This window comes from Coloeus monedula, assembly GCF_965178545.1.
Source record: "Coloeus monedula genome assembly, chromosome: 6".
In the NCBI taxonomy this organism is placed as follows: Eukaryota; Metazoa; Chordata; class Aves; order Passeriformes; family Corvidae; genus Coloeus; species Coloeus monedula.
The window spans coordinates 62702514-62728985 of NC_138786.1; the positions used below are offsets into that span (position 1 = coordinate 62702514).

Genomic DNA, 26472 nt, shown 5'->3' on the forward strand with positions numbered 1-26472 from the left:
TCCTGAGTGAGTGTCCGGGAAGTGCTGTGAAAATGAAAAAGCTTTTGATGAGCATAATGATTGTTATTACCTCGTTCTGCTGCTGGCCGGGTGTTCCCACCCCAAAGGGAGAAGGAGCAGTCAGTATTTTGCAGGAAGAACCTTCTCTCCCTTCGCTTTCAGGAGGGTGTGGGTGATTTTCAGTGTGACTCGGGTGGCCTGGCCTGTGTTCCCAGCAGCCGTGGGTCAGATCCTACAGGAGTTTTGGTGATGCCCTGGAGGACACAGATCCAGGGCAGGGAGCGACTGGCTCACTGTGAGACCCAGGGTGGGTGTGGCTGATCGCCCAGGGAAGCCCGTGGAGGAGGTGGACATGGAATATCTCCTTCCCAAAGCCAGGGCATCCATGATGATGGTTAACCCTCCTTCTCCTCTCCTTGCACTCAGAGACACACGGACACCTCGGCGGGATGCAGCCCACCCCCAGCCCAAATCCCACACAATCCAGGGGGGGTGGATGAGTCCTGGGCATGGAGATGACCTTGCTCTTTGTTTGTCCTGCAGAGCCAGCTCTCCCAGGCCCTGAATGGTTTGTCAGACAGAGCCAAGGAGGCAAAGGAGTTCCTGGTCCAGCTCCGCAACATGGTGCAGCAAATCCAGGTACTGTGTCTCCAGGCTGAGAAACTGCCCCTTCCCACCAGGATGAGCCATCCTCCATCCCTTTTCCCAAGCTTGGATTGGTGGGTGCTCTTCCAAAAGAACCCACACCTCACTTTTGATATTACCCCCCCCGAACCGTCCCCAAAACTGCTGCTCCCGGCGTCGTGGAGGGAGCAGCAGAGTCCTGAGCCCTTCCCATCTCTACCGTGGGTAGATCCAAACCTGTTCCTCACCTGCCACCACCACGTTTTCCACGATCCAAGGCCATAAGGATCCCACATCCAGTGCTATGGATTAATTAGTGGGTGGCAGTGGTGCAGCTGCACGTGCAAGAATGACCAGTGTGGCACCATTAAAAAGGAAAATCCAGTTTTCCAGCTGGACTGGGGACATCCCCTGGGCTGTGACTCCCTCTCTGCCCCACAGGAGAACAGTGTGGAGTTCGAGGCCTGCCTGGTGGCCCAGTGTGACGCCCTCATCGACGCCCTCAACAGAAGGAAAGCCCAGCTGCTGTCCCGGGTCAACAAGGAGCACGAGCACAAGCTGAAGGTGGGCCTGGGTGGTCAGAGAGCTTCCTGCAGGGTTGGCACTGGGTGGGAATGAGGACTGGGATGCTGTTTGTTGGGGAGGTCACTGGGAAGCCACTCCTTTTCCACATTAATTCCGTCTTGCTGCAGGTGCCCAACCCGCTCCCAACATGTCCCTGAGCAAAGTGTTCCTTCCTCCAGGTGGTTCCCACTGAATTATTCCATTATTGGCTTCATTCCTAGTCCTTAGGTCAGCAGAGCCATGTGTACAGCATGGAAGACGACTTTGTTCACGTCCCATGTTGCTCCCAAGCTTCTGGAATGATCCCGCAGGATGCTGAGTGCTCGTAACTTCTGCTGAAGTCCTGGGCCACTTGGTGTCACGAGATGTCACCCAGGAGCAGGGCTGGCTCCCATTTCTGTGCTTTCGTGGCCTCGGGGGGGGTGGTGGCACTGAGATTTTTGGTGTTGGGGGAGCAGAGGTGCAGCTCAGTGGGAGCTGTGGGAATGGGCTCCTGGTTTGTGTCGTTCCCGCTGTCACCACGTCTGTCCAGCTGATTTGGGGCTGAGAAGGGAGGGAAAGGACCAGATCTCACCTGGGAGCAGTCAGAGGTGCAGCCATGGCCAGAATTGCTGGACAAGGTGGTTGCAGCCTGGCCATCAGTGATGGGGTCCGGCTGAGGGGTGTCACACCCACATCTGTGATCCCAGGGTCCCTCTCTCGAGGTCATTTCAGTGTTCTGCCTGGAAACTTCTGTGTCTCTTGACCTTGCTTTGGGCCACCCAGGAGGCTCCCAGAGAGATTCCTGGAGCTGCCTAAAACAAGAGAGAAGGCCACCAGTCCTCTCTGAGTGCGGACCATAGGCAGCACGAGGGCATTTCCACAGGGAGAGGGACAATGGCAGCTTTGTGGGGCTGAGCCCACCATCAGTGCTCATTCCCAGCAACAAAGCACAACCCCAAAGAGCCACGGCACAGAGGGGACCCCCAGTGCCTGGTGGGCTCCCCTTCCCTCATCCCCCTCGGGCCATGGTTAATTAAACTCTCACAAAGCCGGGCAGCACAAAGCAATTTCCCTGCTCAGCACAACCCCGGGAGGCTTTTGGCTGGAGGAATGGATCTGCATCCCACTGCTTGTTCCTGCTCCATCCATGGATCTGCATCCCATGGATCTGCATCCCACTGCTTGTTCCTGATCTATCCATGGATCTGTATCCCATGGATCTGCATCCCACTGCTTGTTCCTGCTCCATCCATGGATCTGCATCCCACTGCTTGCTGCTGTCCTGTGGCCTCCATCCCGCCCCATCCACCCTCGTTATCAGCTGGGCTTTGTCATCAGCGAGGCCTGGTCCTTCAAACAAGAAACAGCCCCTGGGTTCCTGACTGGACTCTTAAATCAGCCCTGGAGCCTCCCTCCCTGAAGCTCCTGCAGTTCCACGTGCCATGGGAAGGGCAGGAAGGGCTCTGTGGTGCCCTGGTAGATCATGGAATGGTTTGGCTTGGGAAGGACCTTAAAGCTCATCCAGTGCCACCCCATGCCATGGGCAGAGACACCTTCCACTATCCCAGGTGGCTCCAAGCCCTGTCCAGCCTGGCCTTGGACACTTCCAGGGATCCAGGGGCAGCCACAGCTGCTCTGGGCACCCTGTGTCAGGGCCTGCCCACCCTCCCAGGGAAGAATTCCTTCCTCATATCTCATCTAAAGTTCCCACTGCCGTGGGTGAAGCTGCAGTGATTTACACTGAGATGACCCTGGGCCCATTTCCATCTGCAGATAAGCAAGAGGTCACCTCCTGGCCTGTGCTTCATGTGGAATTGGGACCCAGGGTGGATCCTGCAGGACCGTGGGGCTCATCCTGGGTGATATCCACATCAGCACAGGACACTTTTGGCCGCTGACTCGGGCTGGGAACTTCACCCCTTCCCACAGAGGCCCATCCAGAGCCTCCAGGCCTATCCTGTGTGTCCACTTGTCACTGCCTTGTCCTGGAGCATCTCACCCGAGGAGGTGAGTGGCCAGAGTGACCAGTGAGCCTTGGCAGTGGCCAAGGAGCCCTTTCAGATCCAAGCTGGTTGCTCCAGAAGCTGGCACGGAGCCACAGGGTCCTGGCTGCTGTCCTGGAGCCGCTTTCTCCATGGGCTGCTGCTCCTGCCCAGTGGGATATTGGCCATCCTGGCACCGTGGCAGGCAGGAGGAGAGGCACAGCAGGGGACAGAGCTTGCCCCTGGCATGGGACCATGGGCGCCTCTCAGGACACGGCCCAAGTTCCCATCCCAAGTTCCCATCTCCGTGTGGCGCCTGGATTTGGGGTCGGCTTGGCTTTGGGACTGACCTGCTTTGTCCTGACACACATTCCATGGAGGCAGGCACAAATCCAGGCCTGACTCTGGGCCAGCACTAATTACTCCAGAGCAGGGAGAGGCTTGTGAGGACATGAACTGGGAAGGGACATCTCCCTGCCTTTCTCCAACCTCCCACTGCAGTCAGATTCAAGGCTGAGAAGAACCTGGGCTTTAAAAAAACAACATCTGGAGCAGCAGTGGGGCCAGGGGCCTGCTCCACCTGCAGGACAGACCTTCTTGTCTGTCCTTCTCACTGCTGGTCCCGGTTTTTAGAGGAGCAGTGGGGTCTTTCCCGAGGGATGATGTCCTCCAGCACAGGCAGGTTTGTGCAGGGGACACAGAGGCTTCCCTGTGGTGTTGTCCCAGGAAGAAATCTCTCCTCAGCCCACCACACACAGACTGAGCTCTGGGTGCACCTCCTTAAGCCCTCAGCAGCATTATGGACCATTCCAGTCGTTTTCCAGCCTTCAGGCCATGGGATCCCTTGGCTCCATGATTTCTCCAGGCTGCTTTGGCTGTTCAGGAAAACAGCATTTGCCACATTTCCCAGGAGAGCAAATTACGTAGGAAACGCTCACCAGGAGCTCCTGTCCATGGCACTGGATCTCCAGAGGTGAGATGCTGCTCCTTCTTCAAAGGTTGCAGTCAGGATTTTCCAGGGGAACTCAGTGTTCCTGTTGGATCAGGTTCCTGGTGGTAACAGCAGCTCTGCTTTTCCCAGCTCCAGCCTGAGCCTCCTCTCCCGAGTCACCATGGAAACACCCACCTGGAAAGCTCTGCTTGGGGGATTCAGCACAATCAAACCTTGCCAGGATCTGTCCTGATGATTTTTCCATTTGGGATTTTTCCATCTGGGTGTGCAGCTCCGTGGTGAAGCACAGCAGCACCTGGGACACCACCTTCCATCCCCATGGCCCTGCAGGTGACCCAGGGTGAGGAGGCTCCTGTCCTCCATGTGACATTCCCAGCAGGACTCATCCCAGGCACTGGGAAGGTTGAGTGCCTTGAAATGTTATCCACCCCAGTACTAAAAGAGAGGAGGCAGACACTTAAGTAGAGCTGAGCATAGATGTTATTGCCTTCCAGGAGCTGGATTAAAATTAAAATGTAAATTATAGTCAACGTCATCTCGGGAAGAAAAGCTCCTGAAAGAACTGTCCTATTTTAAGGTCGTGGTGAACTGCTGTGAGAGCACAAAACCCCCTTTTTATAGGCTGGAATTAGCAGCCAGGTTCTGATTGTTGCTTTATTTAGCACCTAAAGGGGGGTAAAAATGGTATTTGGTAAAAATGACTACAAAGAAAATGTGTGGAGCTTCCCAAATCCCCTCAAAATCTGAGCCATTGAAGAGGCAGGCTGGGGTCAGGCTCTTCTCCCAGATAAAGGGGAACAGCCTCAAGTTGCTTCAGGGGAGATTCAGATTGGATTTGAGGGAAAAGTTCTTCATGGAAGGGGTTGTCCAGCCTTGGAACAGGCTGCACAGGGCAGCAGTGGGATCACCATCCCTGGATGTGTTCAAAACCCATGTGGATGTGCCAGGTTTTCCTGGGAATCTGGTGAATCCTGCGAGTCCTTCGAGGCCTCCCGAGGCCGCCCCTCAGCCCAGCACAGCCCCTTGCATGAGTCCAAGGCTTGAGGAGCTCCCAGATTTCCCTTCCAGCTCTCTCCATCAACAAACTCTTCATTACTGGGGTAACAGGGGCTCCCAGGGAGCAGAAATCCCTCATGCATGAGGAGAATCCCAGGATTCTGTGGCTTAAGGCCATTTGGAAAACTTTCTGGCTTCACTGACCCTGCTGGGTTTAGACCAGGCCTTCAAATGTGTGGGAGATGTTTAGGTCTTACTTCTCAAACCTTTAATTTTACTCATCAAAGTCATTAAGTGTGCATCCCACTTCTCCTTTAAAGCCACAAACCCCCACTAGATTCCAACCAAAGATCCCTCTTTTTTTTGCCTTAAAAACAGTTCGGTGCTGGTGAAGGCAACGTGGATTTCTGCTCTTGGCTTTTGTGCTGTAGAGATGCTGAAATTACAATGCTGTTTTATGGCCTGGTTCTCCAGATGGGTGATGCTGGATCCCTGAGGGGATCACAGAGTTAGAGAAGGGCTGAGACAGAGCTGCAGCTTTGGATTCACCTGGAACAGGCTGCCCTGGGCTGCCTCCCTGTGAGCTTGGAGTGTTTCCAATGCTGGAGACTCCACAGCCTCTCTTTTTCTGGTCTTTGACCACCTTTATAGAAAAAGAAAAAAGCTTTCATTATGTCTGCACCCAGCAAATGCTGTTTCCTGGAGACTGGTGCCTGGCTGGAGGGAGCAGATGGCAATTCTGCTGGAAATACTTGGAAAGCACCGGCTCCGGCAGAGAGAGGTTCACAAATTCATTATCCTGGCCAAACCAGACAGAGATTTAAGCTGCAAAGAAGATAAGAAGATTGTCTCAGCAATCCCATCTTTGCTGCCTTCCTGGCAGCACGTGCATTTCCCCACAGAGGGGTCTCACGTGAGCGAAGGATGCGGCTTTTCCAGGCGTTCCGGGTGGGATTCCCATTTTCCCATCCGCAGCCCAGCAGGCAGGGAATGCAAAACCTGGCTCTGGCTTGTTTGGTGCAGTCAGGATGTGCTCTAACAGCAATGTTGGACCCCACAGACTGGTTTTATCTCATGGTCTGCAGCTGGGAGACCCAACATCCACACAGCCAACAACAACAATCCTTCCAGGAGCAGGACAACCCCCAGCCCCTCTCTCTGAGCAGGAGGGATCAGATGAAGCCAAAAGGCTGCTTTGAACCCCGCTGCACCTTCTGGCTCCTGCCCTGAAGGACTGAGCAGCCCTGCTGGGAAAGGAAATCCAGGGGCTTGCCCTCTGTCAGGAGGGTCAGTGTAGGAGTAGGATCTCCAGGACCAGCTGGTGGCTTTGCTTCATCCTTACAGGACCTAAAGGGGCTCCAGGAGAGCTGGAGAGGGACTTGGGACAAGGGATGGAGGGACAGGACACAGGGAATGGCTTCCCACTGCCAGAGGGCAGGGATGGATGGGAGATTGGGAAGGAATTGTTCCCTGGGAGGGTGGGCAGGCCCTGGCACAGGGTGCCCAGAGCAGCTGTGGCTGCCCCTGGATCCCTGGCAGTGTCCAAGGCCAGGTTGGACATTGGGGCTTGGAGCCTCCTGGGATGGTGGAAGGTGTCCCTGCCCGTGGCAGTGGGTGGCACTGGATGGGATGGGCTTTAAGATCCTTTCCCACCCAAACCATCCTGGAACTGCACTCAAGTGTTAGAAACTGGCATTCAATGAACTCCCCACTCTTAACAGCAGTGTTGGAGGCCAAAACCAGCATGTGCAGGTCCTGCTGCACAAAAGCTCCACCTCAGAGCCATCCAGCATCTCCACAAGCCTCTGGCCAATGTCCTGGTCCAGAGGAGCCATATGGGAGCTCCCTCTGGTGCCTTGTCCACCCTGCACACGGGGTGCCCTGGCTGCACCCCTACCCCAGCTCCCGGGCTTGCTGCAGCCTCCCTCTGCCACAGCCTGGAAACACCAGGCTGGGATTGCTAAAATCAGCCAGGAATGGCTGCTCCCTAAAAATCTGGAGCTGTTTTGGAGAGTGCTTAATGGCATTTCACAGGAGCAGTGATGTTGTCCCAAGTCTCCCAGGGAAGAAGGGATGGGACGAAAGGAAACAACCTCAAGATGCACCAGGGGAGGTTTAGATTGGATATTAGGAGGAATTTCTTCATGGAATGGGGTGCTCAGCCCTGGCACAGGCTTCTCAGGAGTCTCCGTCCCTGGAGGGATTTAAAATCCACGTGGATGTGGCACTTGGGGACATGGGGCAGTGGCGGCCTTGGCAGTGCTGGGGGGAACAGTTGGCCTGGATGGTCTTAGAGGGCTTTTCCAGCCTGAATGAATCTCTGCTTCTAAGCTGCAAGACTGGTAGTTCTTTTCTTCCTGCTAGGTGATTAAGTAGAGGTGATTAAATTTTAATTAAACAACACGTGATGGCATTGATTGCCCTGCAGGAGCCACCCCCCCTTTGAAGCCCAGGTTCCTTCGCCGCAGGAGCCTGACCGTGCTTCCTTTGCCCTGCCCATCCCTCAGACAGGGATGCTGGAGGGATGCTGGCAGGAGGAGATGCTCCCCAGCCCAGGGTGGGCATCCAGGAGCTGCTGAGCCTGTGGAGCAGCAGGCACTGAGCTCCCAGGAATGTTCATCCCTGTTTATTGCAGCTTTTCCCATCCCGCTGCAGCTGCAGAGCTCATCCTCACTGTAACACTCCACGGAGCTGCACAGCTTTGTTCAGTGCTAGTGGAGAACTTTGCACAGCTTTTTAAAGCTCTTCCAGCAGGAGAAAATAAAAAATCTTCCATGAGCACTTGAGCACATCGCTCTAAGAATAAAATCTCTCTTCCCGAGCTGCTCAGCCAATATCCCGCAGCAGAAATCCTGGAGCTGCAGGATTCAGTGTGAAGGAGCAGCCAGTCTTCAAATAAATCCTTGTGGCATCCAGCCTGAATCCTTTTCCTCCTTGCTGTGCTTCAGGGAAGGTCAGCAGAGCCCTCAGGCACCAGTAAACCACAGGCTTGTGCTTCTCTGCTGGGATGCTGGAATGGGATCCCTTGGGGAACCAGCCATGGGTGCAGGAAGTGCCTTAATGTGGAGCCTGAGCAGCCCCAGGCAGAGCTTGGATTTATTTATTTATTTATTTATTTATTTATTTCTCTCCTCTCCCTGGCACTTCTCTCCCTCAGAACTCATCCCCAGCCAGTGGAAAAGATGAGGGAATTCTGCAGCGTGGTCCATCTCAGCTGATGAGCATCTCAAACAGATCCTCAGGGATGAGGCTGGGGGAGTGGTGTGTTCATTCCCCTTGGAAACAGCAGCTTCCAGGGTCACTCCTCATCCAGGGCTGTTGAGTGCAGCTGCCCCAGAGCCAGCCCCACGAGGTGGCTGCATTCCAAGGGTGGATAGGGCAGCTGTGGATCTATGGAAGTTGGCATTTGCTTTGCATGGAGCTCACAAGCTGCCATTTGGAAGCTGGCTTAATTAAAGACAGGGCATGGAGCTGCCCTGCTGCTTTGAATAATTATGAGTGTTAATGATTTGGGGCTAAACAAAGCTTGTTGGAATAGGTTGCCCAGAGAGATTGTGGACTCCCCATCCCTGGAAGTGTCCAAGGCCAGGCTGGATGGGGCTTGGAGCAACCTGGGATAGTAGGAAGTGTCCCTGCCCATGGCAGGGAGTGGAACAAGATTAGTTTGCCATTGGAAGGGACCTTAAAAACTTTCTGGGATTCTGTGTTGTTGTTCACCAGGTTTTGAAAGATCTGGAATTCAGTGTGTGAGTCTTGGCCAGTTCTGCCTTTCCCTGTTCCCTTGAGTCCCTGTCACCCTGCCATCCCTGTCCCCTGCAGGTGGTGCGGGACCAGATCTCGCACTGCACGGTGAAGCTGCGCCAGACCACGGGGCTGATGGAATATTGCCTGGAGGTCATCAAGGAGAACGACCCCAGCGGCTTCCTGCAGGTCGGTGTGGGGGAATGCTGTGCTTCCTGCACAGCCCGGGGGAATGCAGCACGGTTGGGGGCTGCTCCAAGCAGGATGGACCCAAAAAATCAAGGCTCATCCTCTGATCCCCTCCATATCCACAGCAGGGCAGGAGCAGGGGCAGGGCAGGGATATTTCTGGAAGGGAGGGTTGCAGCAGGGATGGTGCATCCCTGGAGCAGGGATCACAGCGTGCTCGTGGCTCTCCACTGAGAGACCAACACACAGCCCTTGGGAGCTGCATCCCACCATTCATTCCTGGGCTTCCTTTGGCACTAACCCCTGCCATTAAACAGCACCCAGCGCTCCAGGGATCCCTCTTCCAGCCGAGCCTGCAGTGAGGAGTGATGCTGGAAACCACAGTGACATCCCAGCCTTCGGCAGCCAGCCTGGGAGGCAGAGGGAAGGGGCAGAGCGGGGTGGGGACAAGGCATGGGGCTCATCCCACGGCAGCTGAGGCTGCTCCTTCCCTGCAGATCTCAGATGCTCTCATCAGGAGGGTGCACCTGACCGAGGACCAGTGGGGAAAGGGGACGCTCACGCCCCGCATGACCACGGACTTCGACCTGAACCTCGACAACGCCCCTCTGCTGCAGTCCATCCACCAGCTTGACTTTGTGCAAATGAAAGGTAAGGATCTTTCCAGTGCCTTCCCAAAGTTCGGCTCTGCTCGTGCTGGGAGCTTCCCTGCAGCTCATTCCAAGGGAAAGGGCAGGAAAGGAGTTTCTCATCTTCTCCCAACAAGACTGGGCACTCTAGAGCCAGAGTTATGCCCCTTCCTGTGTGTTTTGCATCCCTGGGCCAACCATCTGCCTCCCTGTCTTGGATCCCTGGGCAGTTGTGTGCTGGACCAGGGTGCCAGGAGCTTGGCTTTGCCTGGAAAAGCACTCCTAGTGCATTAAAAAGTGCTCTGCAGGTTGGGACCTCTCTTTTGGGAGCAGAACAAGGCTCTTCCCAACCCTTTCCTCACCCCCCCATGCTCGCTCAGTGCTGAGCAGCATCTGTCACAGACCAGATGTCCCTCCAGACAGAGCCAGGTCACTTAACCTGGGCTCTGCCCTCCCTCTCCTCACCTCACTGTTGGTTTAGATCACCATTTTGGCTTTCATTTCCTCTCTGTTCCCCATTCCCTCTGTGCTCCTTCTCCCTTCCCACCGAGAGCTGCTCCAGCCCATGAGAAATTTGGGATTTGGCAAGCCCAGGGAAGCTGACAAAGATGCAAAGGGGCTGTGACAGAGGGAGGCTCAGGAGGACACTGGACATGGGCTGCACCTTCAGCTGCCTGGAGCAAGAGCCACCAGCTGCAGGTCTGGCACTGCCCTTCATTCCAACCACGGCTGGAATTCCTGGCCCAGGAGCTGTTTGCACACACCAGGGTGTCTCAGTGGCCAAGGACACGAAGGATGTTGGCCACACACATCCCCTGTCACCACAAGGAGCATCCTCAGCTGATGGCCCCGCTGGTGCTGAGGAGCTGCCCGTGCCTGCTCATCGTTAGCTGGGCTGTTCATTTGAAATGTCAGGAATATTTTTGGATTGCAAACCCATGGAGGGCTGGATTGCTGGTTCACACTGCTGTCTTCCTGCCCTCCCTTCCTGCAGTTTAGCCCAGAGGGTTATTTTTAATTAATAAGAGCAAATCTGCTGCTGGTTCAGCCGCCCACCCTCCTCTTACCAAATCTCCCTCCTCCTCCTCCTCCCAGCTCACCCTCGCTGTGCAGATCAGTTGTTGGTTTTGTAGGCTTGCAGAGGGGTGGGTTTGGATCCCAAATCTGTGTCACAGCACTGGGGGAGGGAGGGTAGCACCGGAGGCCTCAATAAAGAGCAGTGAGCAATAGGTACAGGACATCCCACTGCCAGCCTAGAGGTGCCTGAGGATCCAGCCCAGGAGGTGGAGCAGTCACAGAGGGTGAATGCTGAGCCTCTGCCAGCAAGTCCAGCTTTTTCCCAGGCATCCATGGCTCATCCCTATCTTGTCTGGGTTCTCCATGTCTGGCTCTTGTCACTTCAGGCAGCGAGGATGAGGAGGGTGGGCGAGCAGCTCTGTTGAGAGGTGCATCAGTGGACATCTCCCTGTCACACTGCCACTCTTGCCGAGCTTTTCAGAGCAGGAGTGGGCTGTGGGACACACATGGAGCTGCCTAACACAGCAGAAAAAAACCCTGGCAGTCCTTTCTGTGCCCTGTGCAGCTGATGGGAGCCAAAGGAGGTACTCAGCCCCCCAGTTTTGGTGCACTGAATTTATTGGATGGAAAAGCAGGGCTGTAGATGAGTCCAGACCCAGCGTTCTGCAGAGCCTGGGGGAGAACATCCCAAGTTTGGAACTGGCTGCATGAAAGCTCCAGGCAGCTCAAAACAAGTGCATTGTGCTGCCATAATGCTCCAAAATTAATTAGAAAATGGGAATATAGAAGAAAAGCTTCACCAGGCTGAAGGGGTGGAGGAATTTGGTGGAGCTTGGTGGGAGAACAATCCTCTCTACTTCCTCCCCTACCCCTTGAGCTACCTTCACACCGAGGCAGTAAATACCCCTTGCATTTCTCACCCCGTAGTGCCCGCAGCTAGGGTTGCACTAATTGCACTAATTGGTGATTAGTCTCCTCCCCAGTGCCGGCCCCACCCATCCTGCAGCTGGAGGAGTGCTGCACCCACAACAACAGCGCCACGCTGTCCTGGAAGCAGCCGCCTCTGTCCACGGTGCAGGTGGAAGGATACATCCTGGAACTGGATGATGGCAACGGCGGCCAGTTCAGGGTAGGTGCTGGGAGCCAGTCCTGGGGAAGCCCCTTCTTGCTGGGAAGGGGATGCTGCTGCCTCCAGTGGTTCCCTGCCACGAGGTGACCACAGAATTTGTCCTCGTGCTTCTTTGCAAGTGCCCTCTTCCCTGCTGGGGTGCCCAGGGAAGCGGATGGTGCAGACAGGCTGCGGGATTTTGGGGAACAGGGGTGCAAACGCCTTTCCAGTGGCCAAGATGACTTGGAAACACAAAGAACCCATCCTGAAGCTCTTGTTGCCCAGAGATGCTGTGGCTGCCTCGTTCCTGGAAGTGTCCAAGGCCAGGTTGGATGGGGCTTGATGCAATCTGGGAGAGTGGAAGGTGTCCCTGCCCACAGCAGAGGGTTGGAATAAGATGATCTTTAAGGTCCCTTCCAGCCCAAGCCATTCCATGATTCCATGAATTTTTTGGTTGCTGAGTATTTCATGTAAGGTATGCTAATGGCCATGAAAGCCTCCTGGTTTGCCAGCTGCCAGCAAACAGAGGTTTAAAAGCCTGAGGGCTTTTAAATTGCTGTAATTACACAATTAAAATATGATTTTTCTCTGATCCGACACGCTGATAATTATCCTGGTGTGTTCACATCCACTGAGAGCAGGCACAGGGACCAGCTCATTGCACTCTGAATTTATCCACAAGGAGCTCAGGCAGGCAGGAGCCAGAGCAGAGTTGAGGTGCAGGAGAGGTGACATGGGTGGGACCTGGGGAGAAGGGAGCAGGAGGCTGGGGGTGGGGACAACAAGGTCAGCGCTTGCTGCTGATAATATTCCTTCCCAATCTCCCATCCATCCCTGCCCTCTGGCAGTGGGAAGCCATTCCCTGTGTCCTGTCCCTCCATCCCTTGTCCCCAGTCCCTCTCCAGCTCTCCTGGAGCCCCTTTGGGTGCTGGAAGGGGCTCTGAGCTCTCCCTGGAGCCTTCTCTTCTCCAGGTGAGCACCCCCAGCTCTCCCAGCCTGGCTCCAGAGCAGAGGGGCTCCAGCCCTCAGAGCAGCTCCATGGAGATCTCCTCTGGACTCGCTCCAGCAGCTCCACGTCCTCCTGATGTTGGAGCCCCAGAGCTGGAGGCAGAGCTCCAGGTGGGATCTCAGGGCAGAGCCCCCCTCACCTCCTGCTGGTGCTGCAGCCCAAAGCAGCACCCAGGGACAAATCCCGTTTTGCTCAGCTTTAGCCCCATGCAGCACTCACAGGCCTGCCCTGGGGAGCAGAGCAGGTGGGATCCTGTGCATCCCCAGTCCCTGGGGGTGTTTTCCCAGCCCTGGCATTCCCTGTGGTTGCCTTGCAGGAGGTGTACGTGGGCAAGGAGACCATGTGCACGGTGGATGGGCTGCACTTCAACAGCACCTACAGCGCCCGGGTCAAGGCCTTCAACAAGTCAGGAGTCAGCCCCTACAGCAAGACCCTGGTCCTCCAGACTTCCGAGGGTAAGGAATCGCAGCAGATCCCGCCCGGCGCGCTCGGACACGGCTCAGGACACCCCAGCTCAGCTCCACTGGCCTTCCCTGAGCACTGACCTGAGGGGAAGGGACCACCACCTCCCTCAGGAGCCTCCAACAGCGCCAGAATCTCCCTCTCAGCCTTTTCCTTTGCAGAGGATGTTCTTTGGGGAGGTGTTTAAATTCAGGGTTATGTGACACAGAAGGGAAGCTCGGATATTTTCAGTGATCCCATTTAGGCAAAACACTGCCAGCCTTGCTCCTGAGGGCTGTGCTTGGCTGCACGGTGCCATAACCACAGGATTCAGCCCCTGGCAGTGCAGGACAGAGAGCAGAGGGAGCGTGGAGCAGTGTGGGTGTCCTTCCAGAGCCAGGGATGCACAGGAGCCCCACAGCAGCGTCTGCATCGCCCCCACAGCCACAGGCACTCAGAATATTAAACACCCCCTTGCAGGCTGCCAAGGAATCTCCCTTCCTGGCTTTAAGTACATTTGTCACACCAGGCACTTAATCCATTGTGGAAAATTGGTTTATTCCTTGATGTGCAGGTGGAGAGTGGCAGGGCTGGCTCCGAGCTGGGAGTCGGGAGCAGCAGGAGCTGCAGCTGTGGAGGAAGGGATCAGCGCCCACCAGCATGTCTGCTGCCCCACAGCCAGGCACAAAACCCTTCTTTGGGAGTTTTCCACGTTTGCTGGAATCCCTTTCCCTTGCTCCCAGACGAAAATCCTCTTTTCCAAGCCGTGTGAGGATTTTTTTCACAGCAGCATCCAGCTGACTGGCAGCTGGGATCAGAAGGGAGCACACACAGCTCGTGGGGCTGCTGGTGGGGTGGAAGGAGGGTGAGAGCTTTCCTGCCACAGAGCAGCCCTGGGGGCTTTGAGCAAGGAGAAAAATGGGATTTTTGCTGAAAAAGTAGAAGACAAAAGCAGAGCAAGGCTATGCAGAGTGTTTCTCTTGCTGCCAGCAGGAGATAACCATTCCAGTTTGGAAAGGGCAGGAATGGGATTCATTCAGAGGTAGACCGGACAGCAAAACTGTGACAAACTTCTCACAGGAGAGGCAGGGACGTCAAATCACAGCACAGAGGCCTTGGCACATTTGTCAGACACATCAGTGCCTGTTTGCAGACTGAGCACCAGCAACAAGAAGCTGCAGGAGTTCCTCTGGAGATCCAGGGATGGGGCAGCCTGGATCCAGCCCCGTGCCAGGTTGGCCAGGACTGCTCCCAAAGCCTGAAGGTCAACAGCTCCCACTCCAGCCTTGGCAGGAGACAGCAGAGCTTCGACTTCTCATCTCATTTGTGTCTCACACGACACATTTGAGACACAATTTCCTCATCAAAACCAGTTGGGCTTTAAGTTCTCAGCCAGGAGTTCGCAGGGTCCCCACTATGATCTTCCCAGCTCTGATCTCCTCTCAGAGGTGTTCTCACTGTCGAGCCAAGCTCAAGCCCAGCTCCAAAATATGCAGCAATCTGGGAGAAAATAGCTGCTTGTGGTCCCATCAGGGCCATGCTTGGGGTCTGTGCTTGGTCTGTGCCACCAAGGAGAAGTTCCACTCTCCTTGGCTGCATTCCTTCAGCCTTTTCACTTGAATGAGCTTTTGCATTTGTTATTCCAGCACGAAAGAAAGAGGGAGAGAAAGTCAAACGGGCCTGGAGCATTTTGTGCTCTTAGAGGCTGCCTGAGCTCTTTTGGATTCCAAGAGAAATAAATCCCATCTGTGCGTGCAGCTTCCGGATATCTGAGTGACTTGTTGAATAGAGCTGCCTCGCACATCACAGCCCTTGGTGAGGCTTTTATTCCTGCTTTTTCAGCAGCATCAGGCCTTTTAAGAGCTATTTAGTCTGAAGTAGGCTTAGCTTTCCCCTTCAGCCGAGCTCTGCAGCTTCCTGCAAAGTGGTTGTGTGGGAAGAGAGGACAAAAGAGGGACGGGCTCGATGTGAAGAGAATATCTCTCTGAACGTGGCTGTCCTGCTCTAAGTGCTTGTGAGGAATTCTGGTGTTTAAGGGCTGGTCTGTAGTTGCGGCCCATGAGATCTTCATCTGCAGCCTGTGGAAGGGAACTGGAGCCTTTCTTCTGCCTTCCCTGAGCAGAGGGTAGTGAGGAGGAAAATGTCTGGCAGGGCCTCAGCATCTGAAGAGAGCAAGGATGAGAAGAGGGGAAAATTGTGTCTGGGGCTCTGCAGGTGGTGCCTCTGTGGTCCTGCCCAGCCAAACAGCCACAGGGAGCCAGGCAGCACTGGTGGAAAATCCCATGGGAAGGCAGCACGAGCACGAGTCTACAGCAAGAACATCTTCCCGTGGTGAGAGGCATCTTCTGCTCATCCCAAAGGAAACTATTGCAGGTCACTCTTCAAAGCTGGTTCTTGGTGCCACCAGCAGGACAAGGTGGTTCCTGGCTGGGAGAGGGTCTGTGTTCCAGAGCCCTTCCCGTGTGCTGGGGCTTCCCAGGGGTGAAATCCCTGTCACCAGCACAGCCAAGGGGCAGCAAGAGCTGAAGGTGACGTCCTTCCCTTGAACCATGTCCCCTCCTGAGCTGATGCTGGGCTGTTCCACACCATCCCTGGGAGTGTCTCTTGTCCTGTCACATCTTAGCCAAAGGCTCCAAGGCTCTGCCTTAACCTCCATTTCTCCAGCACCTGAATGAAGCTCAGCTGCAGGCTGGGAAGTGAGTCTGGAAGGAAGTTTCCAAGGTGACCCAGGGCACAGACATATCCCAGAGCTCGGCTGGTGGCAGCACTGCTTGGCTGTCCTCACCTGGGAGACCTTGGCTCTCTCCCAGCCTCCTCCTCCTCCCTGAGCTGGGCAGCCCCTGCTCTCCTGGTCTTGCCTCATCCAGCAGATTTCCCAGCCTCTGGCCATTCTCCTGCTGACCTCTTCCCATGTTCTGTCCAGCAAGCTGGATGTCAGGATGAAGGACCAACTCACTCCGGGTGGAGATGGAAAAGAGGAGCTCAGCGGTGCCTCCCAGGCTTCTCTCCAGGCACAGAGCTTCCACCTCCCTTCCCCAGCCAAGTCAAGCACCAGAACCTTTTCCTTCAAGCCCAGCTCCTCATCTGGAGCCCAACTTTAAATTCCTGATCATCCGTGGAGTGACCCTGAGCAGCAACCAGGGCTTTTTAACCAGCAGCTTTTGGAAAGGGGGAACAACCCAAGGGGGAGCAGCCTGCAAGGAGCTACAGAGATGTGAGGGGCTAATTAGAGAGAGTCATGAGCACAACTGCTCGTAGTAGTAGTTCCTCTCGCTCTTGGTAGGGTTAGAGCCCGTTCCTCCCTAACCCTGAGCTCTGTTTATTGAGTGTTGTGCAATAATTTATCTCCTCTCACCCCACTGATGCCCTTTGCTTCCTCAGCCTCGGCCGCAGCAGCAGCGAGTTGCAGAAGTTACAACCCACCATGCAAAAAAGAAATGTTCCCTTTTTTATGTGTTGTAACACAACTCCCAGCTCAGTCCATACTCACAGCTGAGCTGGGAAGGCTGGGGATACGGTGTGAGTGCGTGGATGGTGGATTCTACACTTTCATGTTAACATATCCCTGGAAAAGCTTAGGGAAGAAACTGCAGGAGGTGACTGTGGTAGCAGGGAACAGAAATGACCCAAGGGGTTCCCTCTGCTCTGACATTTTGCTGTGAATCCCACGAGTTCAATTCTTGCTGTAAGGCTCAGATGTGTTTTGACAGGTACAAAGGGATACCAAGAACACAACCTCCCGAACAGCCCTTGAGTAAGGTGGGTGCTTGGTGGTTCTTAGGGTGATAGAGCTTAGCACAGCCCTGCAAAATGCCTTTCAGTGTCACCAGCTGGGTTCTCCACCCCTGATGATTGTGCACAAAAGGGTTTGGGATGTGTCAAAGCACGATGGGACGTGTGCATGGTAACCTGTGAATTTTTTTAGGTGCCTTACTGTGAAGAGGTGCAGGACCCCCCTTTACAGACAAGCCAGTTGAATTTGTCACACTCACAGGGGGACACTTGGGAAGATGAACACGTTTTCCTTGCTGCCAGGCTGCCCTGAAGGGTCTCACTGGGCTGCCCAGCACCAGACATTCCTGCCCTGCTGCCGGAGCGGGGTCCCTGCTCCTCTTCGAGGTCCGGCCTGGGCTCGGGAGCGGCGCTGCCCAGCAGAGACCCCATTTCTGATCTGTAGTTTGCATTGATCTTACGTTTAGACACGCAGTCAGAAGAACAGACCCTCCCTTTTCCAGTGCCTTTGGAAAGATCGCAGCTTCGTAGAATGAGTCCTTTCTCCTCCACCCTTAATCTACAACCCAGCTTCTCGGGGAGATCCTACTTTGAGCTAAGATCTTCGGCCCACCAGCTGAGCTTGCATTCTTCCTTACAGTCCCTGAATTCAGCCGGTGAGCTGAGCACCTCTGGCGTTGCCTCTTGGTCTGTGCTTCTGGGCATCTCCAAACTATTTGTTTGTTCTGTTCCGTTGTGTTTGTTTTTCCCATGACATGCGGATGGCAGCGAGAATTCTTTCTGTTTGTCAGGGGCCTGCTCCTGCCCCCAAGGGGGTGGTTGGTGGCGTGGTTCTCCTGGGGTGTTTCAGCTGTGCCAGAGTGGGCAGTGTGAGGTGTGGGGTGATGGAGCAGCACAGTAATTCCTTACCTGGGTGCTGCTCTTGGCAAGACTGACGTGGCTGAACCCTTCGGTGATCATAAATCCCAGAATGGTTTGGGTTGGAAGGGACCTTAAAGCTCATCCACTTCCAACCTCCTGGTATGAGCAGGGACACTTTCCACTAGAAGATCCCTCATCTCTAGTTTGTGTTGAGCTTGTTTCAAGGGATAATCAGAAAAGACATTCCCTGGGTGAAACCTGTGGAAATATCCCCGTGGTTTCCTTTCACTATGAAGATTTGGTGTGTGAAATTAGTTTGGTTGATTAATTCTAAATCCCCCCCTCTTAAGAAAGAAGCAAGTCTGGGTGCAGGCAAGGTTTAGCCCAGAGAGGTGGTGATGCCCCCCTTATTGGAGGTGTCCCAGGCCAGGTTGGACAGGACTTGGAGAAGCCTGGGCTAGTGGAAGGTGTCCCTGCCTATGGCAGGGTGTGGAATGAGGTGATTTGTGTCCCCTCCTACCCAAACCAGTCTGGGATTCTGTGATTCCAGCTCACAGCCTGGCTTAAGGCCTGGAGACGTGGGCTCTCTTCCGCTCAGCTTTGAGCACTGGGCTCGGCTTTTCCAAACCCAGACGTGATCATTCCAAAGCCGTGTTTCCTGCGGAGCAGAGGACACCACTCCCGTGGTTCAGATCCGTGTGCCCGGAATCTCAGGCTGTGGTGGGATGTAGGCAGGTCAGGCAGAGTGAGGGATGGATTTGGGCAGCCAGCGAGGAGCCACAGGCACAGGGATCTCTCAGAGCTGTTTTCTAACCAGTCTTTGCACATCTTCTGTTGCTAAAGATCCTGGGCCCTGATTCTTCCAGCACTCTGGATTTACACCACTCCAAAGGTGTTAATTCCCGGCTTTCTCTGGTGTAAGCCCAGGAAGAATGGGGGCCCCCGATTGTTTGATTTCCATCCCATAACACGGAATGAGGAATGCTGCAGCATGACCCTTGCCAGAATAACCGGGGGGGCACCCTGCAAATTTTCTTTTCTTTGTGCTTTTTATGTTTGATTGCTCATCGTGCTGCTGTGAGCTGATGGCTTCCAACGCTGTTTTGTTACGGACGTTCCTTCCTTTGTGTCCGGTGTTCCGGGACCCTTCCGTGCTGGCCGTGAGCGACACCCGTGTCTGCACCGTGGACCTTCTGCAGCCCCACTCTGGGGTGGGGGAACAGGGAAAAACGGGGTCCTGAACACCAAAACAGGGTCTGTGTGTCCCTCACGAGAGCTTGGAGCAGAGAGATGCGCAGAGACCTGGAAAAGCGGGGTTTGAGTCGGAACACGGGGCAGGATTCATTAAAGCAGCCTCAGGAGGAGCCTCTTGGCACAGCACAGAGCACAACCACAGCTGGGTGCTTTCCCACCAACACCCAGGGCAGCAGGGGGAAAACCAGGCACAGAGCCAGACAGGGGTGGCCCTAAAATCCAGCACCCTTCGTGAGCACCCTCCCATGCAGCGCCAGCACGGGGCTTTGTGTTGGCATGTCCTCCTGGTGAGAACAAGCTCCTGGATCAGGACAAGCCCCTAAGTCAGGAAAAACTCCTGGATCAGGACAAGCCCCTAGGTCAGGAAAAGCTCCTGGATCAGCACAAGCCCCTAAGTCAGGACGAGCTCCTGGATCAGGACGAGCTCCTGGATCAGGATGAGGTCCTAGACAAGGACAAGTTCCTGGCTCAGGACAAGCCCCTGGATCAGTCCCCAGCTCCCATGAGGTGCTTGCAGCCCACAGTCAGGCATAGGAGCAGGAAGGGCACCCCAACACATCCTGCCCATGCAGCTGATGAAGCTGCAGCCCTTTGGTGCTAGCAGGGGTCTGAGCCAGCTCTCAGCCCCCAGGGATCCCCTTTCCAGCTCCACTCCCACCCAGACCTCACAGCCATCAGGAAGCAGCCTGGCAGAGCTCAGTGGTCCCTCTCCACTGGACTCACCAGTGGCTGCCCTTTCCTCAGTCCTTGTCCTTCAAGGAGTGATTTTTCAGTCAATTTAGAGAATTTTTACCAAGCAGCCAAGATACTTCACCAAGGCTAAAATTTCCTACCTCCTTTCCGGAGAAACGCTGAATAATTGGGCATCCTGAGCAGTCAGATTTAAACAGTCCACACTCAAACTCCCAGGCTGTGCTTGCCACCCCTCTCCGTGCCCTCTGGCTTTTAATGAATCAGGTCTCCTGTAGCTGCTGGATGCTTAATTAACAATGAAATGCTCACAAGTGTTTGTCAGGAGGTTGTTGTTCCTTAGCTGTGATGTGTGAAATGTAGTATCTCTTTATAGGATGCAATTTTGACACACAAGGATCGCCTTACTCCCAATTAGGCAAGTATCTTAATTACAATTAACTGGCACCTCCTGCGTGTTGCTTCATTCTTTTTGCTTTTTTACTTTGGTGACTGAGCAGCGTTTCTTGCTCGTACCCTGCTTGCAGAGCACTCTCGGATGTCACAGAATCATGGAATTGTTGAGGTTGGAAAAGCCCTCTAAGATCATCAAACCCAATCATTCCCCAGCACTGCCAAGGCCACCACTGACCCGTGTCCCCAAGTGCCACACCCACATGGCTTTTAAATCCCTCCAGGAGTGGGGATTCCACCACTGCCCTGGGCAGGAGGCAAATCTGGAGAAGTTATGATTGCCGTAAAGGCATTTTAAGTTTTTCCCCCTGTATGGTTTTAAAGAGAAGCCCAAGATCAGTGCTCTGGAAGTGACCCTGTGATTAAGAACTGATCCTTCTGCTCTCCTCCTCTTTTAAACTGAAAGAGGAGAGGGTTAGATTGGATATTAGGAAGAAATTCTGGCTGTGAGGGTGGGGAGGCCCTGGCACAGGGTGCCCAGAGAAGCTGTGGCTGCCCCTGGATCCCTGGAAGTATTCCAGGCCAGCTTAGGGCAACCTGGGCTAGTGGAAGGTGTCCCTGCCCATGGCAGGGGGTGGAATGGGATGGTCTTTAAGGTCCCTTCCAACCGAAACCATTCCATGATTCCATGATTCTCAGTACATATCCCCGCTCATTAAGGCCACTTGAATATGGGCCAAATGCTGCGGATGCAATTAGCCCCTCTGCAGCTCATTAAAGCAAGGTGGCTGCTGCTTGCCTGTCCTCCTCAGACTTTCTGCAGGGCCAGTCCTGCTCATTCCCCCAAGAGAAAGACCCTGCAGCCCTGTGGGATTCCCTCCTCACCCTGCACCCACCCACAGCCCCAGCCCCTCTTCTCACCTCTCACCCCACCTTGATCCAAAATGCCGACAGATCCATGCTCTGGCTGGAGTCACAGACAAGCAGGAATGGTTTCTCCTTCTTTCCCCTGCCCAACCTGACGTGCTGTTTTCTCTCCCGCATGCCTTGCCCTGGGAATGACCACAGTTGACATTAAAAAAATGGTGGCAGGTACGGCACCCCCGTGTGCGGTGCGGGGAGCGCGGGGCGGCCGCGTGCATGGGCGCTGTCTTGTGAAACGTTCCAATAAACCAATGAATCCGTCTCACCCGAGTGTTTTTATTTTTCAAGCCGTCAGAGTGTTTTTGTGGATGTGTCAGTTGACGTTTTCAGCTGGAGGAAACCACCTGGGGAACTGGGCTGGTGGCTTGTGAATGAATCCCCGTCCCTCTGTCTTGTCGAGGACGTGACACTGTATCTGTCAGATTTGCAGAGCCGTGTGCATTTAAACCAGCAGCCCTACGGAATCGTGGAGGTTTTGGGGCGTTTTCCAGCCTTCCCATGAGTTCTTGTCTTAGGTGTGGCTCGTTGCTTGGCAGGGAGGTTTCTTGGTGTGATGTGGTGTCTCTGTAAATGAAGACCTTTGTGTGTGCTTTTGGTTCCCAAAAACAGCCCTTAAATACTCACATGGAGTTCATCTGCTGCTCCTCGGTCCTCTTCCCACACTGACCTGACCCTGCAAACTAAGTAACACTTGGTCCTGAGAGTAAGTTATGTTCCAGGCCAGGTTGGACGGGGCTTGGAGCAACCTGGGATAGTGGAAGGTGTCCCTGCCCATGGCAGGAGGTTGGAACGAGATGGGCTTTAAGGTCCCTTCCAACCCAAACCATTCCATGATTCCATCATTCTGTTAAGAGCTTGGAGACCTGGTGAGGATCTCGTCTCCTGCGAGGGCCAAATTGTAGGAGACCTTGAGGATCCTGCAGGCTCACGAGCCGAGACATTGGGAGCCACGGAGCAGCAAGAGCGAAACTCCTCCAAGTCCTGGCCGTAAAACCTCAGCCACAGTGGCAGCTGCAGCCACAGGAGCTCAGAGCATCCCTCCGTGGTGGAAGTTGTCCTCGGTGGTGGAAGTTGTCCCTCGGTGGTGGAAGCTCCATGTCCTGCATGCAGCATGCCCTGTCCGTGTCGCTCCGCGCGGCTCCGGCGCGTCCCCACGGCGCTAACCCCGTGTTGTTTGTGTGTTCCAGTTGCTTGGTTTTCTTTCGACCCCGCCTCTGCCCATGCTGACATCATCTTTTCCAATGACAACCTGACTGTCACCTGCAACAGCTATGATGACAGGGTGGTGCTGGGGAAAACGGGCTTTTCCAAAGGGCTCCACTACTGGGAGCTGTCGATCGATCGCTACGACAACCACCCCGACCCGGCCTTCGGCGTGGCACGCATCGACGTCCTCAAGGATGCCATGCTGGGCAAGGACGACAAGGCCTGGGCCATGTACGTGGACAACAACCGGAGCTGGTTCATGCACAACAACTCCCACACCAACAGGTAGGTGGGCTGGGACAGGATCTTCCTCCCGGACACCACAGCTCAAGGAAGAGCCCATGGCTTTGCCAGTGGCACCTACAGGGATGACATCAATCCTGGTCACCTCTGTTGGAGGATGTGCCCTTCCCCGAGTGGGGATCAGGCCCTGCCTGCCTGCTGCTGGCTTGCTCCAGTGTTCCTTCCCTGTTTACCACCACTCTTTCCATGGTGACTCTTCCTGTTGGCATCCCCTTCCCAGTAACATCCAAAGCTGTGCAACTCCTGCAGCGTTTGCCTCGACCCGTGTGCCACAGCTCCTGCTCATGTTCCACATGGGGCTGGGGACTTTTCCTGGGGCGAGCATGGGGTCACCTTCCTGCAGCCCTGAGGGCCATTCCCTGATGGATCAGCAGGTTTTGGTGTGGGTGCTGTGGCTTTGCTCTACAGTTCCACATGCTTTCCCCCATGGTTGTGTGGCTGTGGCTGCTCTCAGGGTGGCTTTTCCCTTGGGGACATCATGGCAAGAGGAGAGCAGCTCCATGGGAGGAGAGGGTAGAGGAGGAGGTTCCCAGGGAATCACGAGCATGGCTGGGATGGGAGCAGGTCATGGCCTGGCTCCTGGGTGAGCTGTGGTGTTCATCATCATCAGTCCTTGAGCTCCATGGCCTGAACCCCGAGCCTGGAGCATGGGGGACAGGAACAACCAACCTCCTCCTCCCACAGAACTGAGGGCGGGATCACAAAAGGCGCCACGGTGGGAGTGCTGCTGGATTTGACCAGGAGGACTCTGACATTCTCCATCAATGAGGACCAGCAAGGGCCTGTGGCCTTCGAGAACCTGGAGGGCCTGTTCTTCCCCGCCGTCAGCCTCAACAGGAACGTGCAGGTACGGGCTCGGTCGGGCTCTCTGGAGCAGGGCATGACGTTCCCAGCAGTGGGAAGGGGTGACCTTGCTGTCACACTGCCCCTCCTGCTGCTGTCACTGCAGTTGCTGCTCAGGAGCAGGAGGGTTCTCGTGCAGCAAGGGCGGCTTGGAAGGAGCTAAACTTGCACCCTAAACCACCTGTGAGTCTCCAGGATCAGGACAGGCCTCCCTGCAGCCACCAGCTCCTCGCTCCAGGTTTCTCCCTCAGGGCTGCTGAAGCACCAGGGTTCTCCAGCCCTCCTGGGGGTGGGGTTTGATAACTGTGTTTGGTGATGCTCCCCAACAAGAGCCTCAGCAGCTCCTACGGCTCTCCCAGGACCTGGATGGGAGCATCACCAGGGAGGAGGGCACCTTTTAGAGCCTGTTTTCCATTTTCCCTCTCTCCCAAGCTCTCAGCTCTCCTGAACATCACCAAGCGGTGACACCCTGAGCAAATCCGGTATTTCCATCTTTCATTTCTCTTCTCACTGGTCACATCCCTGCTGTCCCTCTGTCTCAAGGAATCTTCCACACCCTGGCTTTGGCACCTCCCCCCTGCCACTGCCTGCACCTCCAACCCTGCACAAGTGCCCAGGCACATCCAAGGACACGTTGCACATAATGGATCATCTCAGGGTGTCGAGCATTTGGCAGGGTCTTCTGCAGTGGATGTCAAAGCTGGAGAGGGACTTTGGAACAGAGCCTGGAGTGACAGGATAAGGGAATGGCTTCCCACTGCCACAGGGTAGGGTTGGATGGGATATTGGGAAGGAATTCCTTCCTTGTGAGGGTGGGGAGGCCCTGGCACAGGGTGCCCAGAGAAGCTGTGGCTGCCCCTGGATCCCTGGCAGTGTCCAAGGCCAGGTTGGACAGGGCTTGGAGCCACCTGGGCTAGGGAAAGGTGTCCCTGTCCGTGGCAGGGGGTTGGAATTAGATGTTGTTGGAGGTCACTTCCAAGCCAAACAGTTCTGGGATTTTATGATCACCTCTGTGCAAGGGCAGAGGCACCAAGTGGCCTCTCTAAATGAGGGATCCATGGATTAGGACATGCTCTGCTGTGTCCGTCAGGATCCAGGGCTTACTGCGCTGTCACCAAGGCAGTGACAGTTTTCCAGCAGCACTGGGACAGAGCTGTGTTGGGACCATCCCAAACTTTGGGAGCATCCTTGCCAAAGTGTGCCACCCCAAGGGTCTCACGGGCAGGGGAGTCTGCCTGGCTTGGAGAAGGGCTGAGAAATGCTTAATTAGGCAACACTAAGGAAGCCCATGTTGTCTATGCTGGGTTTAGGGGTGCTGTATTAATTTGGTGTGATAAAAACGTCCTGCTGTGTGCTGGGTTTAATTCCTGCCTCAGTCCTATGCACAGCCATGAGGGACAAGGCATTTCTGGAGCCCCTTGGCTTTGAGAGTTCCCTGGGCAAGGTAGAGCCTAAATCCCCTGACAATACAGAAATCCCATGGGATGCTGATAAAAGGCTGCTAATTAAGCCAAGCCATTTATTATGCTTTTTCAGAGGTATATGACTAATTGAAAACAACTCTAATTAGGAGGGAAATCACTGCATTTTAGACAGTTTTCTTTAAATCTGTATGTGAAGGGGGAAATGCTGCTGCTGCAATAAAAGGAGGAATTGTGCTTTCCTCCCGAATGGAAGCATTTGTGGAGGAAACTGAATTCCCCCTGTGCCACTCACCAGTGCCTGTGTGAGCACGGCCCTGTCCCCACATCCTGGTGCTGCTCAGCTTCCCCACCACAAAGGTCCTTCCTCCCACCAGCAATCAGCCACATCTCCTCCACTGTCCCTGTCCGCTCTCTGTCCCCGTCCCCACTCAGCTCAGGCCCTCTCCAAGATCTCCTGTAATGGCTTCACTGTCCTTCAGGCCCCCCATCCCGTCTTGTCCATCCCACCTGCACAAAGACCCAGCTCCTGCCATGTCCCACCTCTCTGGCAGCCAACTGTGAGATATGTACGCAGCCAGCTGGGAATGTTTGGGGCTTGGTACCGCTGGTTCCAGCAGTCCCAGTTCATGCCAGCAGCACAGAAAAGTGAGGAACAAACCAGATGCAGCCACTGCCACAGTCCTGGGGACATCCCTGCGTCTCCGTTCACATCCTGCCTGTCCCCAGGGCTGCTCCTGCCCTCCCTGGGGACAGTGTGCCAGCTGCCACACCACGAGCTGTCCCAGCAGGCACACTGGGACACAGCTGAGCCCCACGTCTCTCCTTGCAGGTGACGCTGCACACCGGGCTGCCGGTGCCTGAGTTCTACGCTTCGCGCTCGGCCATGCCATGAGGATGCTCCCGGAGCCGGCTGCCTCTTCTCGGGATGAGAGGAGCCAGCCTGTTCCCTCCTACAGGACAAGGCCGGCCTGCCCAGCTGCCGGATCCCTGCTCAGCCTCCGGGTCCTGCCCGCTCGCCAGGTCCCTGCTCGGCCTCTGGCCGCAGACGAGGAGGCAAATGGGGAAGGACGATCCTGGCTCTCGGCCGTCTCTGCTCTCCGGCCTCCGCGCTGTCCCGTGTGTGTGCGCTTTGCTCTTTAGCTCTCTTTGGCTGATGAAGTACCTAGGTAGCCTGAGCTGTTCTCCTGTGTCTGCTTTTAGGTTTGGTTTTCCTGATTTGAGTTGGGGTTTGGGGGGGGGGGGGGCAGTTCCGTGTCTCTTTCCCCTCCCGTGGGGCCGGCCGGAGGGACCCCACCACGGGAATGCTTCCGCCCATGCCAGCCTGGTTACTTTGCAGGATATTTCTTTCCCCTGTGGCCTTTCTTGCAGAGCACCCTCGGTCATGTGTAGAGGTGGGTCCTAGATTACCAGTCAGTCTCCATGTCCTTACCAAAACACCCCGCTCTGTCCCGTGTCCCCCTGGGGCGTCTCTGTGGGGCAGGGGGTGGCCATCCTGTCCCCAGGTGCTCCAGGTGCTGGCAGGCCCTTGGGTCGGGTGCCAAATGCCCACGGTGGGTTCTCCAGGGCTCACCCACACCTGGGTGCCAGCACACGCGCCACAGCCATAGAC

General features: G+C 55.2%; 1 protein-coding gene across 2 annotated transcripts in view; it reads left to right on the forward strand.

Annotated features, from left to right (window-relative positions):
• Positions 1–25755, forward strand: part of TRIM9 (tripartite motif containing 9) — a gene marked incomplete at both ends in the record, with an annotated part of 58138 nt that extends 32383 nt beyond the window's left edge. The window contains 12 exons of one of the 2 annotated variants that reach the window (XM_082282809.1): positions 544–639; positions 1066–1188; positions 8920–9030; positions 9527–9680; positions 11647–11804; positions 13109–13247; positions 17433–17621; positions 20147–20188; positions 21232–21255; positions 22275–22578; positions 23281–23443; positions 25693–25755. In XM_082282809.1, the coding sequence (XP_082138935.1) occupies positions 544–639; positions 1066–1188; positions 8920–9030; positions 9527–9680; positions 11647–11804; positions 13109–13247; positions 17433–17621; positions 20147–20188; positions 21232–21255; positions 22275–22578; positions 23281–23443; positions 25693–25755 (1566 nt within the window). The remainder of the gene's footprint in view (positions 1–543; positions 640–1065; positions 1189–8919; positions 9031–9526; positions 9681–11646; positions 11805–13108; positions 13248–17432; positions 17622–20146; positions 20189–21231; positions 21256–22274; positions 22579–23280; positions 23444–25692) is intronic. The other variant, XM_082282810.1, reaches the window with a different exon arrangement.
• Positions 25756–26472: the final 717 nt, after the last annotated feature.